Source organism: Oenanthe melanoleuca, chromosome 5 (assembly GCF_029582105.1).
Source record: "Oenanthe melanoleuca isolate GR-GAL-2019-014 chromosome 5, OMel1.0, whole genome shotgun sequence".
In the NCBI taxonomy this organism is placed as follows: domain Eukaryota; kingdom Metazoa; phylum Chordata; class Aves; order Passeriformes; family Muscicapidae; genus Oenanthe; species Oenanthe melanoleuca.
The window spans coordinates 9,032,587-9,052,635 of record NC_079339.1 but is presented as its reverse complement, the minus strand read 5'-3'; the positions used below and the strand labels follow the sequence as shown (position 1 = coordinate 9,052,635).

General features: G+C 54.0%; 1 protein-coding gene across 5 annotated transcripts in view; it reads right to left on the bottom strand.

Moving 5' to 3' along the window:
• The window catches only part of MYRF (myelin regulatory factor), a 43,703-nt gene extending 24,295 nt beyond the window's left edge, over positions 1-19,408 (bottom strand). For all 5 annotated transcript variants that reach the window (XM_056492431.1, XM_056492427.1, XM_056492428.1 and 2 more), the window contains exons 1-3: positions 19,129-19,408; positions 2,013-2,100; positions 983-1,300 (exon numbers count right to left, since the gene is read on the bottom strand). In XM_056492431.1, coding sequence (XP_056348406.1) covers positions 983-1,300; positions 2,013-2,100; positions 19,129-19,174 — 452 coding nt within the window. In that variant the 5' untranslated portion in view covers positions 19,175-19,408. The remainder of the gene's footprint in view (positions 1-982; positions 1,301-2,012; positions 2,101-19,128) is intronic.
• Between the last annotated feature and the right edge of the window lie 641 nt (positions 19,409-20,049).

The following is a 20,049-nucleotide window of genomic DNA, read 5'->3' as shown; positions in this document are numbered from 1 at the left end:
CTCATGACATCCTGCAGAATCCCAGATGCATCCAGAAGAAGAGGACATAAGGCATCACTTCAAGCTTTTTATTCCCTCTAAGCTCCAGGTATCCATCTGGGATCACTGCAAGGGAAAAGCCCCCAGTCTGGAAATAAAAGAAAGGCAGATTTTTTCTTTTAGCTTTCTGGGATGTCTTTCCAAGTTCATCCAAATGTTGAAAGTCATTGGCTGAATGTTCCCAATTTTGGGAATCCCCACGTTGTGCTTGCTGGCAACACTAGAGGGCACAAGGCAGAGGGAGAAGAGCCAGTCCTGGAGCCATCCTGGCCTCACTGTCCTTGCATCCATAATCCATGGGAGAAGGCTGTCCAGGGCAACCACCACCTAAAGATCCAGGCTGGAGCACAGCACAGCACCTTGGGATGTTTCTATTCTCCTCCTTCCATCCCAGACAGCAGGAACCATATCTTTTCTTCTCTTGGGAATAACTCTCCAGTTGGGTCCACCTGCAATCCTAAATCCTGCCTTTCCTTTTCCTCAGAGCTTGTTGAAAAGGACACATCCAGCTCAGATCCATCATTTCCTCCTCTGGAGCAGAGCATCTACAACAACAGGCCATGAGAAGAACGTCTCCCTGCCCAGTGTAGTGAACTATCCTCTGGGATAGTCACGGCAACATCCTGGAGACTGAATTCCATCCCAGAGACTGAATTTTGTCTCGTTCCAGTTTATTCCGTGTCTCTTCCTCCTTAAAAAACATTCCAATATTCTCCCACCTGTATAATCCAGCAGAGGTATCCAGTACTCTATGATGGGATGAGATGGGGGATGTTCCCAAAAAACCTTTTGGGAAGCTTCAGGGGCTCCACTTCAGTCCAAAACCAGGAACTTACCACAGAATGATGCTGCCACCTCCTACTGCTCCGTGAGACCCTCCAGGTGCCTGCAGCAGCCTCCATCCCAGCACCCACCCTTATCCCACCGCCCCATTCCCACTTACCCAGGTGCATAGGGGGCCTTGGGCTCTGATTTGATGGGAGGCCCCACGCTGCTCAGGCAGTGGCCGCCCAGGAAGCCCTTGGGCAGCACCATGCCGTTGTTGTTGTTGCAGTTGAGGTGAGCTCCGTAGGCGGCTCCGCAGGGGCTGGCCAGGAGGGGAGCATGGCGCACGGGGAGCTGGCTGCTGGCAGCAGGGAGGTGCAGGGCAGGGGGATTGCTCACGCTGCTGACGGAGCTGGCGGGGGGCGCGGGGATGCCGGCCGAGCTGCAGGGCTGGGCGTGCGCGTAGCCGGCGGCAGCCGGGATCTCAGGGAAGCAGCTGAGGGAGAAAACGGGACAACGTCAGGGCAACAGGTCACGAGAGCCCAAAATCCACCCAGGAAGTTTTGAACTGCCCAGGACAGCAACCTCAAGGAATGTGTAGCCAGCCGTGCTCCAGCTTTACAGACTATGCCAAAGATCCCACTCCCAACCCTGCTCCCAGACTCCCTTGGTGCTCTCCAGGTCTACTCCCTTCCAAAGAAGGGAGATCCTTCCCTTCTCCACACTCATGTAGTCCTGGGGATTGAATCTGAGTCCCCAGAGCTCAGATTAAAGAAAAGTGTTCATTATGCCCTTGGGGAGATAAAGAGAGACAAAAAAAAAAAAAAAAAAAGGGGGGAAACTTGAAGGTAAGAAGCCAGGAAGAGACAGGAGAAAGGGCTGGGAATGATAAGGGAGCAAGGAGCAATCCAGGAAGACTCTGGAGGGGCAGAAATAATTCCGAAATGATTCCTCAGATTTCAGGGCTGGAAACTGCTCAACAGGTTTCCAGAGAAGCTGTGGCTGCCCCATTCCTGAAAGTGTTCCAGGACAAGCTGGAGAGGGCTTGGAGCAATCTGGGATAGTGGAAGGTGTCCTGCCCATGGCAGAGGTGGAACTGGATGAGCTTTAAGGCTCCTTCCCACCCAAACCTTTCCAGGATTCTGTGATCTCTCCATGGAAAATCACAAAGAACTCTGTTCCTGCTGCGGTGCAAGGGAAGCACTTACATCTCTGGAGAGTCTTCCTTGCTGATGTACTCTTCCAGGATGCTGGTGTCGATATTGGATGGTTCCAGAGCTCCATTAATGTCGTGGCCTGGAGGAGAGAGGAGGTAGAAGCATGAGCCGGGAGAAGGACAGGAAAGGGACTTGGAAACACTACCAGACCCTTGGGCAGTCAAGGAACTGATCTGAGAGTCATGGAAGCAAGGAATGGGTTGGAAGGGACCTTAAAGATGTCTCACTCCAACCCCCTGCCATGGGCAGGGATGACTCACTAGATCAGCAGAGCCCTGGGGATTGCCAGCTGTCCATGCCCACTGTATCCCAGTGCAAAGCCTCATCCCAGGAGAGAGGGCACGTGGGACAAGCCAGGGTGGGGACCAGATCCTTTGGGATCCCTTCCAGCTCAGGATGCTTTATGATTCCCTTTGGACCTTTTGCAGAACACACTGGAATTTCTCTACCACAACTCTGGATCAGCTCCGGACCTCCCTCCCTCTCCTCTGCTCCATTGCAGGCAGTGGATTTCCCTGTCCTTTCTCTGGAGGGCTCCTCCTCCCTTCCCTGCCCTGTTCCAGGGAAGCTGGGCAGGGTTTTGTTGACAGAAAATCCTTCCTTTATCTGTCTCTCCCAAGTGGGAGTCCGGAGGCCGCCATGGCCGGAGCCAGCCAAAGGCACTGCCAAGAAAGTGGAAGAGAAGATCCAACTCCCCCCGCTCCGATAAGGAAGTCAGTGAAAGCCCATCCTGAAAGGCCCCACGTGAAAGCCCAGGAGAAGCCCCTGACCCCCTGGATCCCCCAGGCTCCCGGGAAAGGTCACCTGCTGATCCGCAAGGGCCGGCCCGGGGGGCTCCAGCCCACCCCGGCCAATTGCAGCTCTCCCTCTGCAAATCCCCTTCATACCAAGACAGGCAAATCGGCAGAAATAAATCCAGCTAGGAATTCTGCCAAGAGGACAGGGCGTGTGTGGATACAAGGATCTCTGCTTTAGAAACCCTGGCTGGAGTGGGGGGAGAATCCCAGGTAACTGTTTGTTTTTGGGATCTCTCTGTGGCAGAGCCAAGGATGTGGGGGACAGGGTGAGGTTGTTCTTCCATGTGACAAGGGATCCATCTGGAGCAGGGACACACAGTACTGCTTCCAGGTGAGGAGAGGATGGAGTAGGCAGAACCTCTGGGATCTCCAGCTGTGCCAGCACCTCCAGCATGGAGTTGCAGATCCCAGGGGGGCACAGGGGTGGCTTCTGTCCCTCCACTGTGACAGCCACATCCTGTCCCGAAGTTCCTGGGATGTGGTAGCTCCACCCTCTTGATCTCAGAGTTATGGGAGCTCACTGATGGCCATCCCTGTGTCCCTCACTCATGCCCAAGGATCTCTGCCATAGCCTGCTCCCACCACTTCACCACAAACACATCTCTTCAAGCCCTCACCATGATCCCATAACATCCCCAAAATCCCCTGCCAGGGATCAGCACTTCAGGAGGGTGGGAATCCTCCCCATGCTTTGTTACCTCCCTCTTAAGCAAAAAAAATCCTGGGCTATAAATCACAGGATGCCTTTGGCAAACACCCATCCCAAAGGCCATCAGAAAACTCATCTTCATCCCAAGTTTTGTGACTCAGCCTGTCCAAGAAAAGTCCAAGCCCAGCAGGTTTCCCTCACACCTCTGAACTCCAAGAGCTCCTCCGTGGTGCAAGAGGAGCCCAGGAACATTCCAGGAAGGATGAGAAGCCCTCTATAGACAGTAGGATGCTGCGCTTCCCAATTTTCTGAGGGTGCTCAGGCCCTGGCACAAGGTGCCCAGAGAAGCTGCGGCTGCCCCATCCCTGGAAGTGTTCCAGGCCAGGTTGGATGGGGCTTGGAGCAACCTGGGATAGTGGAAGGTGTCCCTGCCCATGGCAAGAGGGTGGAACTGGATGAGCTTTAGGGTCTTTCCAACTCAAACCATTCCAGGATTCCTCTGCTTCCCCGAAGTCACCTTGAGGAGGGCGAGATAAGCCCGGTGACGTGAGAGGTGCGTCAGGGCTGGAGGGGAGATGTGGCTGCCCACCAGAAATCAAGGACCTTCCTCTGCTCCAGGACAGTGGGATTTGCACAAATCCAGGGATATCAGGGCAGGGACAAGGAATGCCCCACCACCCAGAGCTTCCATGCAGCCAGGCTCTTACCAAAGGCAGCTTAGGTGATTAATTAAAAGCTAATGCTGCTCCACAGTCACGAGATCCCATCGGCACTGGCATTCCCTCCCCCTCCCAAGTGGGGATTAGTGGGAAGCCACCAAGGAGGGAAGCTCAACACCCACATGGCTCCGCACGGGACAGGCTCCCACATCTCATCCCAGCAAAGAAAGATGGAAGAGCCCAGGGAAGCATTGAGCTCATCCATCCCAAACCTGCCAGGTCCCTACATCCTCCTGTCTCTGGCATTGCTACCCTGCTTTCCACCATGTCGCCGCTCCACTTCCCAACCCTTCTCTGGGAAAAGAGCCGTAGCGATCCCAAAAATCCCCAACCTCTGCCTGAAGAACAAGAAGTTAAAACCCTCAGCACCCTCCTCGTGAGCAGAGCTGGGCGGCTGAGGCCCCCGGACGTGTGAGAATGTCAGGAATCCCAATGTTTGGACTGGTTTTCTCTGCCTTCCCCAAACTTCCAAACATGCTCCACATCCCAAAGGAGGTGCTTCCCACCCCGCTGCCTCCTCCCTGCCCCTGCTCCGACCGGCTCATCCCTCCTGGCAGCACCTTCCCAGCTCCTTATCCCAGTTTTGGGTGCTCCCAGAGGTGGGCACGGGGCCACAGGGCTTGGAAAGAGTTAATGGAGTTATCCTCCGTGAACTGTCATATTTACAGGTCTGAGGGATTTAACCCGGAATTTTCCTGGAGTGATAGGCTGAGAAGTTTATGGAATTTCTATTTATAACAGTCTCCCCTCCCTCTCCAATTTCTACTCTGTTGCCTGTCTTCAAATCACCCCTAATCCTGCCTGGGTCACCTGGGGGTGGGAGGAAGGGAGAGAGCTGGAGAACTTCATCCCGGGATGCGCTAACACGAACCAGATGTGGGAAGCTGGAGATGATGACGAGGTCAGCGCTCCGCAGGGGCTGGGGAACATCAGCCAGGGGTGGGGGGACACTGGGGAGGAGGAGGAGGAGGAGGAGAAGAGGCTGTGCCAAGCCCAGAGCTTCCCATGCCATTGAAGCCACGTATTGGAGAATTTTCAGGGAAAACTGAGGCATGGAGCAGCCTGGGAGGTGATAAAATATCCAAACTGGTGCAGGGTGGAGTAGGATGAGGAGAGCCCAGGAGCTTCTGGTTCCATGTGGTCCCTCTCCTAAAGGTCCTCCAGCACGTGCTGGAGCAGCAGTGGGATACATGGATGAGGATGGATTCCTGACAGGTGAGGCTCCACCAGGATGCCGCAGCAGTGCCGGTACCTGGCGAGGCCGAGAGCCCTGGCACATCCCGGGCTCATCCCCGTGTCCGAGGGTTGTGCAATCCTCGAGCCAGGCTGCAGCATCGGCACATTCCCGGGGCCCCGCGCCGCTCCTCACCCCCTTCTCCTGCTGCCGTGTTTATCCTTCGGCCCGGGGGGATTGGCTGCCGGCCTGGCCGCGAGCACCAGGAATCCGGGCCGTGGCAAACAAACCAAACACCGCCTAAGCCCGGGGAGCCGCGGGGCCAGCGCTCGGCTTCGCGGCTCCTGCCCACCCTGGGCGGCTCTGCCACGCAGGGAGAAGCTGCTCCAGCTGGGAAGAGCATCCCTCACATGCCTGCCACCCCAGCAAACCCAGAGACTTGGGCTGCACACCTGGGCACAGCTGCTTCCCTAAGGAACAGCGGGATGACGTCCCTACTGCCCCATGTGCCCAACCCTGGGCTGCTTCCATCCCCTCTGGTGACCCTGGAGGAGCCCCTGGCTCCCCCTGGATCCAAGCCCAGCATTCCTGCTTAATTAATGCTCTTTATTACCTGACTGGGATGATAACCAGCCCCCAAAAGAGGCTCCGGAGTGGGACATGGATCCAGCGCTCCCACAGCTCCCCAAAGACCACCCCAGAGCCAAGTCCCGGCTGTCCAAGGCATTTCCAGGGGATTCCAGGCCTTTTCTCTGAACCAGAGCCCCTCCTCATCCCATTACTGTCATCCTTTGCTTTCCCCAGCAATATCATCCTTAAACAGTTTCCCTTGCATTAGGACACCTCTTGTCCCTACACATCCCAGTGTGCCTACGTCCCTTCCCATCACAAAAGGTGGGATTGTCCCAAGCAATGCTGAGGTTCATCCACCCCCTGTGTCCCATCCTGGGGACATTCCCTAGCCAGCCCATCCCTAGGGACAGCCCTGTCCTTCCAAAGTTAAGGGGGAGCTCCTGCATACCCTGCTCCTACCAGAGCAAAAACCACAAAGTCCGAATTCCCACTGCTTCCACGCCAAAAACACAGCCAAGGATGAGCTCTGGGACCTGTGGGATAAGATCCCAATGAAAACACCAAACTGAGGGGTAAGGATTTGGGGGTTTGTGAGAATTTGGTTGTAATGGAACCAAAATGAACTGATCAACAGAGTAATGGATACGGGCTTGGAACAGACACACCCTGCCCGACCTTCTCCATGGAGGGATCAGGATTGTTCCCAGCCCACCCATACCTGACCCCCTCCTTCCTGGGAGTTCTTGGTGAGCTCCCAGCCAGCATCCCTGCCCTCACATCCAACCCCTCTGCATTCTTCAAGAAACTATCCCATGCCAGGCAGGGCAGGATGCAGGGAAAGCAGCGATCAGGGACAGGGATACAGGACAGTGGGATTCAGCCAAACCCCCAGACACAGGGAGAAAAGAGCATTTCCAGGGTCTCCAGAATGATTCAGGAGCAACAACCTGCATGAGCCTGCTCCAGCGGCAAAACACTTGGAAAAATGACCTGGCCTGGTGGGAAGTACAACCGAACCCATGGCAGGGAGTTGAAATGGGATGATCCTAAAGGTGCTTTCCAACTCAAGCCATTCCAGGATTCCCTGAATATCCAGTGTCCAGCGGCAGCAGCATCTCCCTGGTCCCTAGAGAGCTCTCTCTGTTCCTACACAATCCCACAACTCCGAATATATTTGGCAAAAGCACCTTTGGATGAGGTGGACAAGGCCCTGGGAAACACCCCAAACTCAGGGATAAGGAGATAACACTCTCCATTCCCGATTCCCAAGAGGACAACATGTGGGTGGGAGATATCCCAAGGCACAGGAAGTGTGAGGAGCCAAAGGAAATTATCCTGCTGTGCCATGGCAGGCCATAGGCATGTTCCTTGGGAAGCTCAGCAGGAAAAGGAGGCAGAAAGGATGATCCTCCCTCCCAAACTTTCCTGAACATCTTCTCTCCTGGAATTTCCCCCCATCTCCCTTCACCAGAGCCCATCTCCCTCCTGCATCCCTTTCTCCTGGCAGCTCCCCACCCTTGTCCTGGCCTTTCCCCCACCCTTGCCAGCTGTGAACCTTGGCATGGATGGAGCCATTGTCCTGGGAGAACGGGGGCCGAGGAGGAGGAGGGGAAGGTGTGAGAGGGGACACAGAGGCGCGTTTGTCCCTGTCCCCGCGGCCGTCAATGCCGCGCTTGTCCATTCATGCTCTCCGAGGGCAGGAACAGCGGCTCCATTTGGGAGGCTCCAAGGTGCCTGCCCAGGGGGGCACATTGCCCTGTTTGTTTGGAGACAACGCCTTTATCTCCCTGCCTGGGATGAGGGTGCTGGAGCAGGGACAACAGGACCGGAGGAGGCCACTTCATCTGGCCTCATCCTTGGGGACAACGGGGATGGGGAAAAGCTCCTGAGGATCCCTTCTGCTCAGGGGCCTCACCTGACCTTCTTTTATCCAGATTGCAACTTTGGGGGGACAGGAGGGACATTTTCCATAGGATTACACAACGTGCACGAGCTGCTGGACACTGCCATGGTGGTGAAGGTCCATATCCCACACCATTCCCTCGGAGTGAATTATTGCCAGAAGGGATAAAAAATGAGTAATATAGTTAGCAGCTACGTACCAGCACCAAGAAGAGACTTGATCCAGCTGCCCAGAGCTTTCCCATGCTCAGCAGTGACCAGGAGAGGGAACACTCAAGGAAGCACAAGGAGCTGACAAAGTTGATGGCAGATCCTGAGCTGTGATCCCGTTGTTCTTCTACTTCCAAGGAAAGAACTCAGGGATGCAGTCCCTGGACACTGACCTCGCTGCAGGGTAACACTGTGGCTCTGGAAGGGCTCTCAGGGAATCTAGAGACCCAGGATGAGCTACGATCAGCCCAACTCCAAGACATCCACACCACACACACAGGGAACTCGGGATAACTCAGGATTTGGAGAGATGCTGCCTCTCCTGGAAACCGCCCCAGCACAAAACAATCCTTAGGGAGGGAGATGAAGAATGGAACAGCACCAGGACACAGGAGCAGAGGCAGCCAAGCATCGCCAGGAACACTGTGTCCAGATCAGACACAGCATTCCCTCCCTTCCAGCTGGGAGGCACCAAGGTCTGTCCAGGCTGGACAATCTCCAGAGGAGACTGGGAAGAAAAAGCAGAGCGATTTATCTAGATGGGATTTTTTCCAGGGTTTGGGAAGGGCCATCCCAAGTTTTGTGCAACCCCCAAGGATCTTTCACAAGGAGGAGTGCTGGGTGACTGGGACTTTCCTGCTGCTCACACAGTTGGGATGTTTGCTCCAGGATTGTCTCCCAAGAAAATCACAAGGGGTGTCAAAAGCTTCCTCAGCCATGTGGCACAAAGCACCCAAGGAGGATCCCACTTTTCCCAGGGTTTAACAAGACCAATAAAAGGGGAACAGTTCCAGGGCTGTCATTTCTGTCCCCGTGATCCCATGGCAGGGGCTGGAATTGGATGGTCTTTAAGGCCCCTTCCAAACCAAACCATTCCAGGATTCTACACAATTTAACTCATTACTGAAACCCCAAAATTCCCTAGGGATTACTGCCATGCTGGCTATTCCCACATCCACTTTCCACAGTGAACTGAGGTTTCTTTTCTTTAAAAAAACCCCCCTTGTTTGCCTTTTCTGACCAACTCTGAGCCATCCTGGAACATATTTCCTGCTCCAGGGATTTAGCAAACACTTCCCAGACAATACAGCCAAGATACCAAACGTGCTGCTTGGATCCCGTCCATCCCACCCACTCCCTGGGTGTTCCCAGGATCACTTCAAAGTGCTGGGCTGGCTGGAGAGGCCCAAATCCAGAGGGAAGGGTCCTGGCACGCTGCTTGAAGATGTGCCATGGGGAGGAGAGGATCAGGAGGTACCTAGGGAAGGCGGGAATGAGTTGTCTCCAAATTAAACACCAGGCACAAGAATTTTCCTAGCAGAGACCCCCAGGATGGGACCAGGGTCAAGAACATTCCAGGGGGACCTTCTTGGTCTCCACAACTCCCTAACAGGAGCCAGGTGGGGGGGTCAGGCTCTGCTCCAAGGAATATGGGACAGGACAAAAGGAAATGCAAATTGCACCAGGGGAGGTTTAGGTTGGATATTAGGGAAAATTCCTTCATGGAAAGAGTTGCAAAGCACTGGAACAGGCTCCACTGGTTGAGTTCCCATCCCTGGAGGGATTTAAAGTCTGTGTGGATGTGGCACTTGGGGACATGGGATAGTGCTGGTCTCGGTAGTGCCAGGGGAATGGTTGGACTGGATGATCCCAGGAGCATTTTCCAACCTAAATCATTCCCAAATTCCACGATCTCTGCTCAAATGGGATAAAGAAACTCCCAAGATTCCTGGCCCCTTGTTTCTGTTCCATTGCCTCTGCAAGGGATTATACAGATACAAGAAAGGAAGAGGTGGCAAAGCCTTTTCTCCTGGCAAAATGGGGATGGTGACCTCAATCTCATGGATAAACTCTCTGTGGCACTGGGAAAAAGCTTCCAGAGCTAATTCCTGCTGCAACACAACTGGGAATGAGGGAAAAACACCTTAACAACATGAGAACGGGGAATGGTTTGATTCCATGCTCCTGCAGGGCTTTCCAACTTAAACCCAGCTTTTTACAGGTTGGAAATCCTGTAAAAATCCCTCTCAGTGATCATTCCTGACCTGTTGCATCCATGCCCTATGGATGTCCAGAGCCACACTACGTGTGCTGAAAAACCAGCAAGTAGGAAAGGTCCCTACCTCGACATTCCCGTTGGACTGGGTTGAGTTTGTCCAGCTCCTCTTCCTGAGAACACCAACACAACTTCTAGCATCTAAACTCCTCATCCCAGGCTGTGAAAGCTGTTCCCAGCCTGCAGGTCCTCACAGGGCTGTTCCCTGTATCCCTTTGGCTCCTCAACACTGCAAGGTGAGCTTTGGAATATCATCGATCACCCAGCAGGTGCTGGGTTGGAAGGGACCTTAAGGATCATCCAGTCCCACCATTTCCATGGGCAGGGACACTGCCCACTAGTCCAGGTCACTCCAAGCCCTGTTCAGCCCAGGCTTGGCCTTCTCTACACATCAACCTCTCAATTCCAATACCTCTTCCCAAAAACTGAATTAAAGCAAGCGAGAATAGAGGGGACATGGACAAGTAGGATCCTCCCCTGCCCAGAACTCCTCAGATTTTGGGATGGATGGGATCTGATCTGGGAAAACTCCATGTCTGTTCAGGAGAGGGGCACTGACCGCATTATCAGCAAGCAGCCAACTGTAAAAAGGTTTGATGGCCCTTACAAGGCTCAGTTTTCCAGGCTTTCCTTTACTTAAGCAGGTGTTTCATTCTCAATAAAGTCAAAGCGTCCTTTTTAGTGCTTCCATGAATCAATGTCCATAAACCCTGGCTTGTCATAACACAGGAGATAAGCCAAGATCCAGGAGGCTGATAAGATGTTTGCTTTCCTGTTTATGTGGATTTCGAGCAATTGGCACTCGGGAGTAAAAGCCATAAACGATGTGAATGCCCCAACCCCTGGAAGCGTTCAAGGCCAGGTTGGACGGGGCTTGGAACAACCTTGGATAGTGGAAGGTGTCCCTGCCCAAGGAACAAGATGGTATTTAAGGTCCCTTCCACTCTAAACCATTCCAGGATTCTATAAATCAATGAAGGAAACCTCCAGTTCTTTGGAAATCCCACCCGAGTCTTCCAAAAATCCTCTTCCATGCCCATCCCATGCCCTCTGCACTGTCTCCCCCCCACCAAATTACTTGGGTAGGAAAACCAGAACAATTTACCACTCCATGGTAAAGTTGGGGTGATACCAAAGACCCTATGGAAGAAAGCAGGGAAAATCAAATTAATCCCAGCAAAAATTCCTTTAATGCCTGGTTTTTACACCCAGGCTGGATCCAAGCACTCTGAGGCTGTTTAAAACTCCAGCCTTGGCTTTTCCAACCAGTTCTCCTCCCCACCACCCCAAAAAACAGGGAAATACACAAGTGCTCACACTTGGGAACATCTGTGGACAGGGAATTCCACAAGAATTCTGTCTGCTCCGTTTGCAGCCAGGTCTGGCCACTCTTCCCACCTTTCCCTCTCCCTGTTTGGAGTACCAGCCCCAAAGCAGCCAAAGTTCAGTGAGATAAGTGGTGGACCCTGAGTGTCATGTTACATTTTCCCTCGGGAAGGAGGCTTTTCCTTCAAATGTGCCTTAAACGCACTCCAGGTGCCTCTGGAAGCTGGCCTGGAGTGCGGGATCCTGGGCTGCACCACCAGATCAGGGAGGAGATGCCATGGATGGGGGTGGATCTTTAATGTCCCTTCCAACCCAAAGAATTCCACGATTACATGTCCTGCTGTGCAGGAGGAATGGGGAGAAGAAGGGTGTGTTGGGTAAGCAAGGGCATGCCAAGCATGCCAGTCAGTTGGAATAAAAGGATATATCCATGAAAATGTAAGGGATAGCCAAGTGTGGCGTCCAGTCATACAGTCCTGGAGTAGTTTGGGTTGGATGGGACCTTAAGGCTCATCCAGTATCCATTCCCTGCCATTCCACTAGCCCAGGCTGCTCTTGGACACTTCCAGGGATCAATCCACCTTCCACTTCTCAGAGCTGCCATCTACCTCCACAGCAGCAGGACACCTCCCCAGCTCTCTGCTCCTGTCTCATCCCTGTCTGTCCATCCCTAGTCCTGGTATCCCTCTGGAATGCCCCATGCTGAGGCTTGTTTCTCCTGAATGATGCTGGAGCACCCTAAAAGCCACGAGACCATTCCTGTTTGTGTCTCCAGCCACAGCTGCTCCCTTGTCCTCTGGCACGGCACACGCTGGTTAATCATTCCTCAGGCACATTCAGTGTCCCAGGATTCTTATCTGAGAGTGCAAAGTCCAATCAGCAACACCACTGGGAAGAGGCAGGAGGGTTCCCCAGCAAGGGTGGCAAAGCTGTACTGGAGCAACACCATTCCCAGGCTGGGATACACGAGAGGGATGCCAAGGCATGGGCTGGGAAGTGCCCATGGGTTCACCTGAACCTTACTAGCACAGCTTCCAGCTCTGGATCATGGAGTCCTGGAATAGCTTGGGTTGGAAGCAACTGGAAGGATCATCCACTCTGCCATTGGCACCTTCCACTACTCCATGTTGCTCCAAGCCCCATCCAACCTGGCCTTGAGCACTTCCAGGGATGGGGCAGCCACGGCTTCTCTGGGCAGCCTGTTCCACCACCCTCACCACCAGATCACTCCAGCCATTCCCATCAGGAGGAATCCATAAGGCTCCTATCCAGAAGAGGGAAAGCAGAGCAGGACCCCATCTCTTTTTTTGAAATAACCATGCCCGGGAGCCATTTAATTCTCTCCTTCTGGCAGCTGGGATGACCCTGTCCTGGAAGGGTGAGGAAGCAGAGGGAAACCTGTCCATCCAGCACCCCAAGGCTCCTCCTTGACCAGGATTCCTTTCCCATATCCCTGCATGCAGCAGTGCTTCCACACCCCATCCCACGCACTGGCTCAGCCAGGTCTCTGTGTCACCTTTTCCATCCTGGTCACACCTCCAGCACGGCTCCCTCCAACCCGCCCCAACTGCCACCTCCTCCTGAAGCTTTTCCCTGTCTGGGTCTGGGCATTGCTGCCAGGGCACCAGCCTATGGAAGGGGCATTCCTCAGGACACAGGCAGAGTTCCTCCGCGTGGAGCCTCGTGCTGACATCGTCTTTCCAAATCCCAGCCTGTCCTTTATCAGGCTCTAAGGATCCACCTTCTCATGAACAGCTCTCTGGCCTCACTCCACCTGGATGTCTCTTGCCCTTTTCCCAGGATAAAGGAGTTTTGGGGTCCAGGATAAAGGAGTTGTGGGGAAATGGGAGGGAGAAGCATCAGCACAACCATCACAAGACCATGCCAGAAGTGGAAGTGTTTGGCATCAGCCTTTCCCTGAGGAGCGGATGAGGATGAGTCTGTCTTTTGGCTGAAGAGACTCCAGGAATCTCCTACTGGGATGGATGTGGCTTCCCCCCAGTGTCCAGGAATGCCACCAGGGTGTGGTGATGAGCTCAAGGGAATGATTTTGTCTCTTCCCTGCTCTGCTCAGACCCTGGGATAAAAGCTGAACTCAGCAGCATCCTCACGTCACCTGCTCCTGTTGAGGGCTGACCAAGCCAGGTGGGCAGGGAAGCTTCAAACAGAGGGAAGAGAGAGGAGAACCAGGAACAATCCCACTGGGAAGAGAGATGGAGAGGCAGAGGGGAAAGCAAGGCAAGCCATGGAAGGGCTGGGGGGTCCGTGCTGTTACCTGCTCGGATCCAGCGCATCCTGAGCATGGTGAGAGCAGATGTCAAGCTCCCGCTGTATCCCTGCTCTCTCCCTGTGTCATCATGCCCTGAGCTCAGCTCCTCCAGCTCCCAGGGCTGCTGCTGCCTGCTGGTTTTTCTATTCCCTCGGGGAAGAGTGGGAGGGCCGGGGAGGCGGCCGGGGCTCCGCGCTGGGATTTGGGACCGCGAGGGGATTACCCGCAGGGATGGTCATGTGTTTGTGCTGTACCAGCTTCCCCGGGCCCATTCCGGCACGGGCTGACTCCCGGCTCCCAAAGAGCCCCGGGCAAAGCCTCTTACCTTCCCAGGGCGCCAGCCCGGCCCCGCAGTGACTGTCACCTGCGCCGCCGCCCCATCCCCACGCCGCTCCTCCCGCGGCCGGGAATCGTGCTGGGCTTTCCCAAGGACAGTTCTCCCCCTGCCACAGCAGCCCCGTGTGGGAAAAGCTCCCTCCATCATCACACCTCAGAAATGGATTCGGGGGCAGGCAGTGGGTGATGAGCCAGCAGGAAGCCCCAGAAGAGCCATTTTTAAAAGGCATTCCATGAAAAGTGATGTGCTGATCTGTGCAGCTGCATTTCTGTGTCCAGCCCAGGACACCAGGACAGACCCCCACAGGTTCCACTGTCCTCCTGCTCTTTCTGCTCCCAGCTTGCAGCCTTAAGACATCCCAAAGCAACAGGAAGACTAGGGAGCAGTCCCTGGACTCTCATGGATATGCTGGTTTACACCAGCAAGAGCCTGACCGGCAAATTCCTTCTCCACTCATTCCCACTACCACTAAATTTCCCTTATGGTCCAGCATGGGGGACAAGGGGCAATCCCAGCTGTCCTGGCATCATCTCAGCTCCAGTATTCCATATTCTTTCATCCAGGAAAAATAGGGAAATGCTCCAGACCTCTTCCTGCAGGGAGACACTTACTCCTCACAGGCACCAAGTGCTCCATAATCAAATCACCAGGAGTGTTAACGATGCCAGGAACATGGGAACAGGCTGTCCAGAGAAGTTGTGGAGGACAGAGGGAGAGTTTAGATGGGATACTGGGAAGAAATCCTTCCCTGGGAGGGCGGTGAGGCCATGGAACGGATTTCCCAGAGAAGCTGTGACTGCCCCATCCCTGGAATGTCCAAGGGTGGTTGGGGATTGGAGCAACCTGGAATAGTGGAAGAAGTGGATGATCCTTAAGGTCACTTCCTACCCAAACCATTCCAGGATTCCATGATCACACATATCTAAACATTCCCGTAGGCAAAACCATCCACTCCTGGTCACTCCAAGCTCAGCGATTCCTGTGCACACACGGCTGCTCCACAGACAACATTCCCAGCGTTCCAGCCACTTGTACTCCATGAAAACCTGTGGAGCTGCTGGAAAACCTTCATGGAAATCTTCCCCTTCTGCTGAACCAACTCTTGTCCTTCCCAGCTCCACCTCGACCCCAAACCTGCTCAATGTCCAGCGCTCGCTCTCCTCCCTCTGTTCCTTTCCCGAATTCCCCGCTTCCCAGCCCCCGCCGCCCCGCTCCGCACATCTTTCCCGCTGTACATTCTTCCCCAAGCCCTTATCTCGTAAATTAGCCGGGAGAGGGATCCCAAATAGCTGAGCTGTGGCGTAAGCGTTTCCCTGAGGCAGGGGCGGGCGGGAGCAAGGGAAAGGTTGGGAGCAGGATGCCAGCCAAGGGTCAGACGCTGTCAACTCCCTCCTTTTCCTTTGAATCCAAACACAAACGCTCCAGGAACACTCCCCAAACCCATGGAAATCTCCTTTCCCTCCCCTGCCAGACTCCCCTGGCATCCCACGCTCACTGCTCCAGGATTTTTGCCTGAGCTCTCCTCAGCAGGATGGCCCTGGGCACCTCCATACACATGGATCAGAGTTTGGGAAGGGATGATCCACGAGGACCATCCAAATCCAGCTCCCGGCCCCGCTCAGGACAATCTCAGAAATTCCACCATGTGCCTGAGGACAACAAAAATCTTCCTAACACTGGAGAAGCCCAGCTTGAGGACACTTAATATGGAAAACCAGGATTGCATTCCCAACACCTTCATCCCAGGAAAGCGTGAAGTTATTCCCAATACATCTTTTCCCTAGCCCATCCCAGAGCAGATACCACAGCAAAGCCTGGGATCTTTCCCATCATTTTCCTGCTTCTCCATCCTTACATGCCTCAGATCTCACCCTCAAAGGGCAGACAGCCATATTCCAGGGAAATAAGGATATCTGGGAAAACAAGGATACCCAGGGAAACAAGGATATCCATGGAAGTAAATATATCCAGGAAAACACGGATATCTAGTGATATAAGGACACCCAGAACAAAGGGTACCCAGGAAAACAATGACATCCATGGAAAGAAATATATCCAGGAAAACAGGATATCCAGGAAACAAAAATACACAAGGAAATAAGGTTATCCAGGAAAACAAGGATACCCAGGGAAAATAAAGGGATAAAGGGTACTCAAGGAAAATAAAGAAATCCTGCCCAAGCAAACACCAAGGAAAACTTAGGAAAATCCACGTCCATTTCTTACAGCCGAGAAAACTGAAGGCACCAACCAGACCTGAGATTCTGGGAGCACTTGCTTCCCAAAACAAGCCTGGCTCTGCAGATGGGACCAGCCAAATTCCAGGATATGGAATAATCACAGGCACCAATTTTTCCCCAGCTCCACTAGCACAGCCCCCACTCCCAAACACCTCCATGAGGAGCCTAGTTAATCCTTGTCTGACACTGGGAAATACCAAGGGCTCAGGGATTCCTCTTAAATTTTTTGGGATTGCTTACAGTAGGCTCAGATCCTGGGAAAATCAGAGCCAAGCAAAGGAATGAGAATTTCCAAATTACTCCAGGGTTCTCAGCCTACAGGAAGAAATCTCTTCAGGGATGGGATGATCCGTGAGAAGAAGAAAATATTTCACTCCGAGAGAAAAATAAGTTAGAAAATTATTTCCTTATGATGGGAATTCAATGATAAATTTTAAAGGAGTGATGGGATAATTAATTTATTAATGTAAATTATTAAATTCCAACAGATCTATTGTTTACCACATCCAAAAACCATTAATTCCTCAGGAGGGCCAGATTCCAGAGTATATCCAACTCCATGCCGTGATTTAAGGCCCTGACCTTCACTCCCAAAAAAACCAGAGGATCAGTTTGGCCTCAGAATTCCATGGAGCACCACAATTAAACCAGGCACAAGAGGAAAAAAACTGAGCAGCAATTCCTGGTGGTAAAAGTTTCTTCTCTTCCCCCCTCCAGCTCTGTGTTGGAACAAATGCTCTGGAATAACAGCGGGAAAAGGATTGAGCTGCCCAAACAAAGTTGTGCTCCGTGGAATATTTGGCTCAGAGAGATTTTAAGTAGGCTTTTATAGCTGAGGGTAAGAAATACCCTTCAGGCACAGTTTCCTTGATCCTGGATTTTTACAGGGACAGGATGGTTTTGGTTCAGGAGAAAAAGAAAGAAGGAGAAAGGAGGAGGAAAAAGGGAGAAAAAAGGAGGAAAAAAGGGAGAAAGGAAAAGGAAAAAAGGGAGAAAAGAGGAAGAAAAAAGGGAGAAAGGAGGAGGGAAGAGGGAAGAAAAGGGAGAAAAAAGAAAGAAAGGAGGAAATCAGAGAGAAAGAATCCCAGGACGGTTGAGGGTGTCAGGGATCTCTTGGAGTCATCTTGCTCGAGCAGGATCACCCCCAGCACCCAGAAAGAACAGGGAAATAGCAAAATAAAGAAATCTCCACATTATAATAAAGATGGTCTGGGGAGAGGGAGAAATTCCATGCCTCCAGCTGAAGAGACAGAGCTGGACCATAAATAACATTGGGATGCTGAGCCAGAGCTGTGCAGGACTCCTGGGAGGAGCTCAGCACCCCCAGGATGGGAAGTGGGAGAGGAGGATTTAGGAGTTTGGCCCACGAGAAATCCTAAAACCAAAGGAAACCCTGGAAACCTGCAGGGAACATGGGCTGGGAGCTGCCGATAAGAGCCCTCGTGGTGAGGCTTCCCATCCTCACTAATCCTGGGGCTCCTGGGAATCTGGGATCATGGCTGGAAATAACAGGAGGTGCTTTTTTCCTTTGAAGAAGAGATGCCTCACTGAGAGATCACATGGATGCTGAGAGAGGGAAGCAGCTGGAGCTTCCACTCGCTGCCAAGAGCATCTTCTGGTCTCACTTCCCAGGATAAATCCTTGCACCAGCCAAAGAACCCACAGGGACACCACTGGCCTGCCCCAGCTGCCTCTTGGGGCTCACTGCACAATGCCACTGCTCCAAAGAGGATCCCAGCTCCAGAGCTGACCCACAGATCGGGATCCACCCCAGGAGCTGTTGGGGCAATGGAGGGTGGGTATTATTCCCTCAAGTAGCACATCCACATGCCAGGGGCTCAGCCCAAAGGACACAGCCCATGGCAACTAAACCTCGGTCTGGCAAGCGACCCGCTGGAAAACAAGGGAGGGAAACAAAGCAACGAGGGGGAAAGAGAAGGAAGCAACCACTCCACAAGGAAGAGCAGAGCGTGCCAAGGCCAGAGCAGGGAAGGGAACAGGAACAACAACGGGATCAGGCTCCCAACAACACATCCCAGTTCAGCCACAAGCAGCCACATTTCATCCAACAGAGGCCAATTCTCTTCCTGACCACTTTTCCACCCTGGTGGGAAGGAGAGTGACCCGCAGTCATGCAGTGTCCACAAGGATCCCAGCTCCAGAAAACATCTGGGATGCATAGGCAGAGGCATTGCCATGAACCTGCTCCTGCTCCGAGGATGGTGAGGGACATTCCAAGGTCCTTGTTGGAGTCGCAGTGGGAATCTAACGCACGGCACAACACAATTCCCAGGATATCCAGCTTGGCACGCACAGTGTGCACTGCAGGATGCACAGCTGCCCCTGGATTGTGCCCTGGGACAGGGATCTGCGCCATTCCAGAGCTGGACAGGGATAGGATGGTATGGAGCCAGGCTGGGAGAGCTGGGGTTGTTTAGTCTGGAGAAGGGAAAGCTCCAGGGACACCCTGGAGCCCCTTCCAGCGCCTAAATGGACTCCAGGAGAGCTGGAGAGGGACTTTGACAAAGGGCACGGAGTGACAGGACACGGGGGAATGGCTTCCCACTGCCAGAGAAGAGGGTTAGACGGGATGTTCGGAAGGGTGTAAAGGGTGCTGAGGCCCCGGAATGGATTTCCCAGATAAACTGTAGCTGCCCCATCCCTGGAAGTACCCAAGGCCAGGTCAGACGGCGCTTGGAGCAACCTGGGCTAGTGGAAGGTGTCCCTGCAGCGGGAGGCACCGGACGAGCCTCAAGCTCCCTTCCCACCCAGCCCACCGCAAGGCGCGCTGCCTCTGGGGCACCCCGGCGAATCCCGGGGCTGGGAATCCCGGGCTGGCGGTGCCCCCCGTCTACCTTCGAAGAAGCGCTGCAGAGCCTCCGTCTCGTCCACCACCTCCATGGCTGGGCCATGCACGGGCCGGCCCCGGCTCAGTGCGAGCGGCTGCAGGGGAGCATCGCCCCGGCCCGGGGGGCTCCGCCGCGACCCCCGAGCCCGTCCGAGCCCGTCAGCGCCCCGCTCTCAGCGCCGGGCTCCCGGTGCTCCCGGTGCTCCCGGTGCCGCCCGTGCCCAGCGCTGCCGCCCGATGCCCATCGGCGCCCGCCCGGCGCTGCCCCGCTCTCGGGCTGCCGCCGCCGCTCCTCCCTCTTCCCCTGCCGCCCTCCCCTTCTTTCTCTCTTTGCCTGCCCTCTTTCCTCCTTTCCCTCCCCTCTTTCCTCCTTTCCCTCCCTCTTTCCCTGCCCTTCCCCGCCCGCTGCTCCGCCCGCAAAGGGGGTTCGGCAGCGCCGCCGGGTCCCGAGGTTGCCAAAAAAGTCACCGAAAAACAGCCACGAGGTCGGGAGGAGCCTCCGAACTGAAAACGCGGTCACGGAGCGCGAAAAAACAGCCCCAAGCCCCAAAACCAACCACTAAACCCCCAAAACCAGCCCCTAAGCCCCTAAAAAGCAGCTACTAAAGCCCTAAAACCAGTCCCTAAGCACCAAAACCAGCCCCTAAGCACCAAAACCAGCTCCAAACCCAGCCCCTAAGCCCCAAAACCACCCATAAGCCCCCAAAAAGCAGCTACTAAATCCCTAAAACCAGCCCCTAAGCCCCCAAAAAGCAGCTACTAAAGCCCTAAAACCAGCCCCTAAGCACCAAAACCACCCATAAGCCCCCCAAAACCAGCCCCAAGCCCCAAAACCAACCACTAAATCCCTAAAACGCAGCCCCTAAGTCCCCCCAAAAAACAGCTACTAAAGCACCAAAAACAGCCCCTAAGCCCCCAAAGCCAGCCC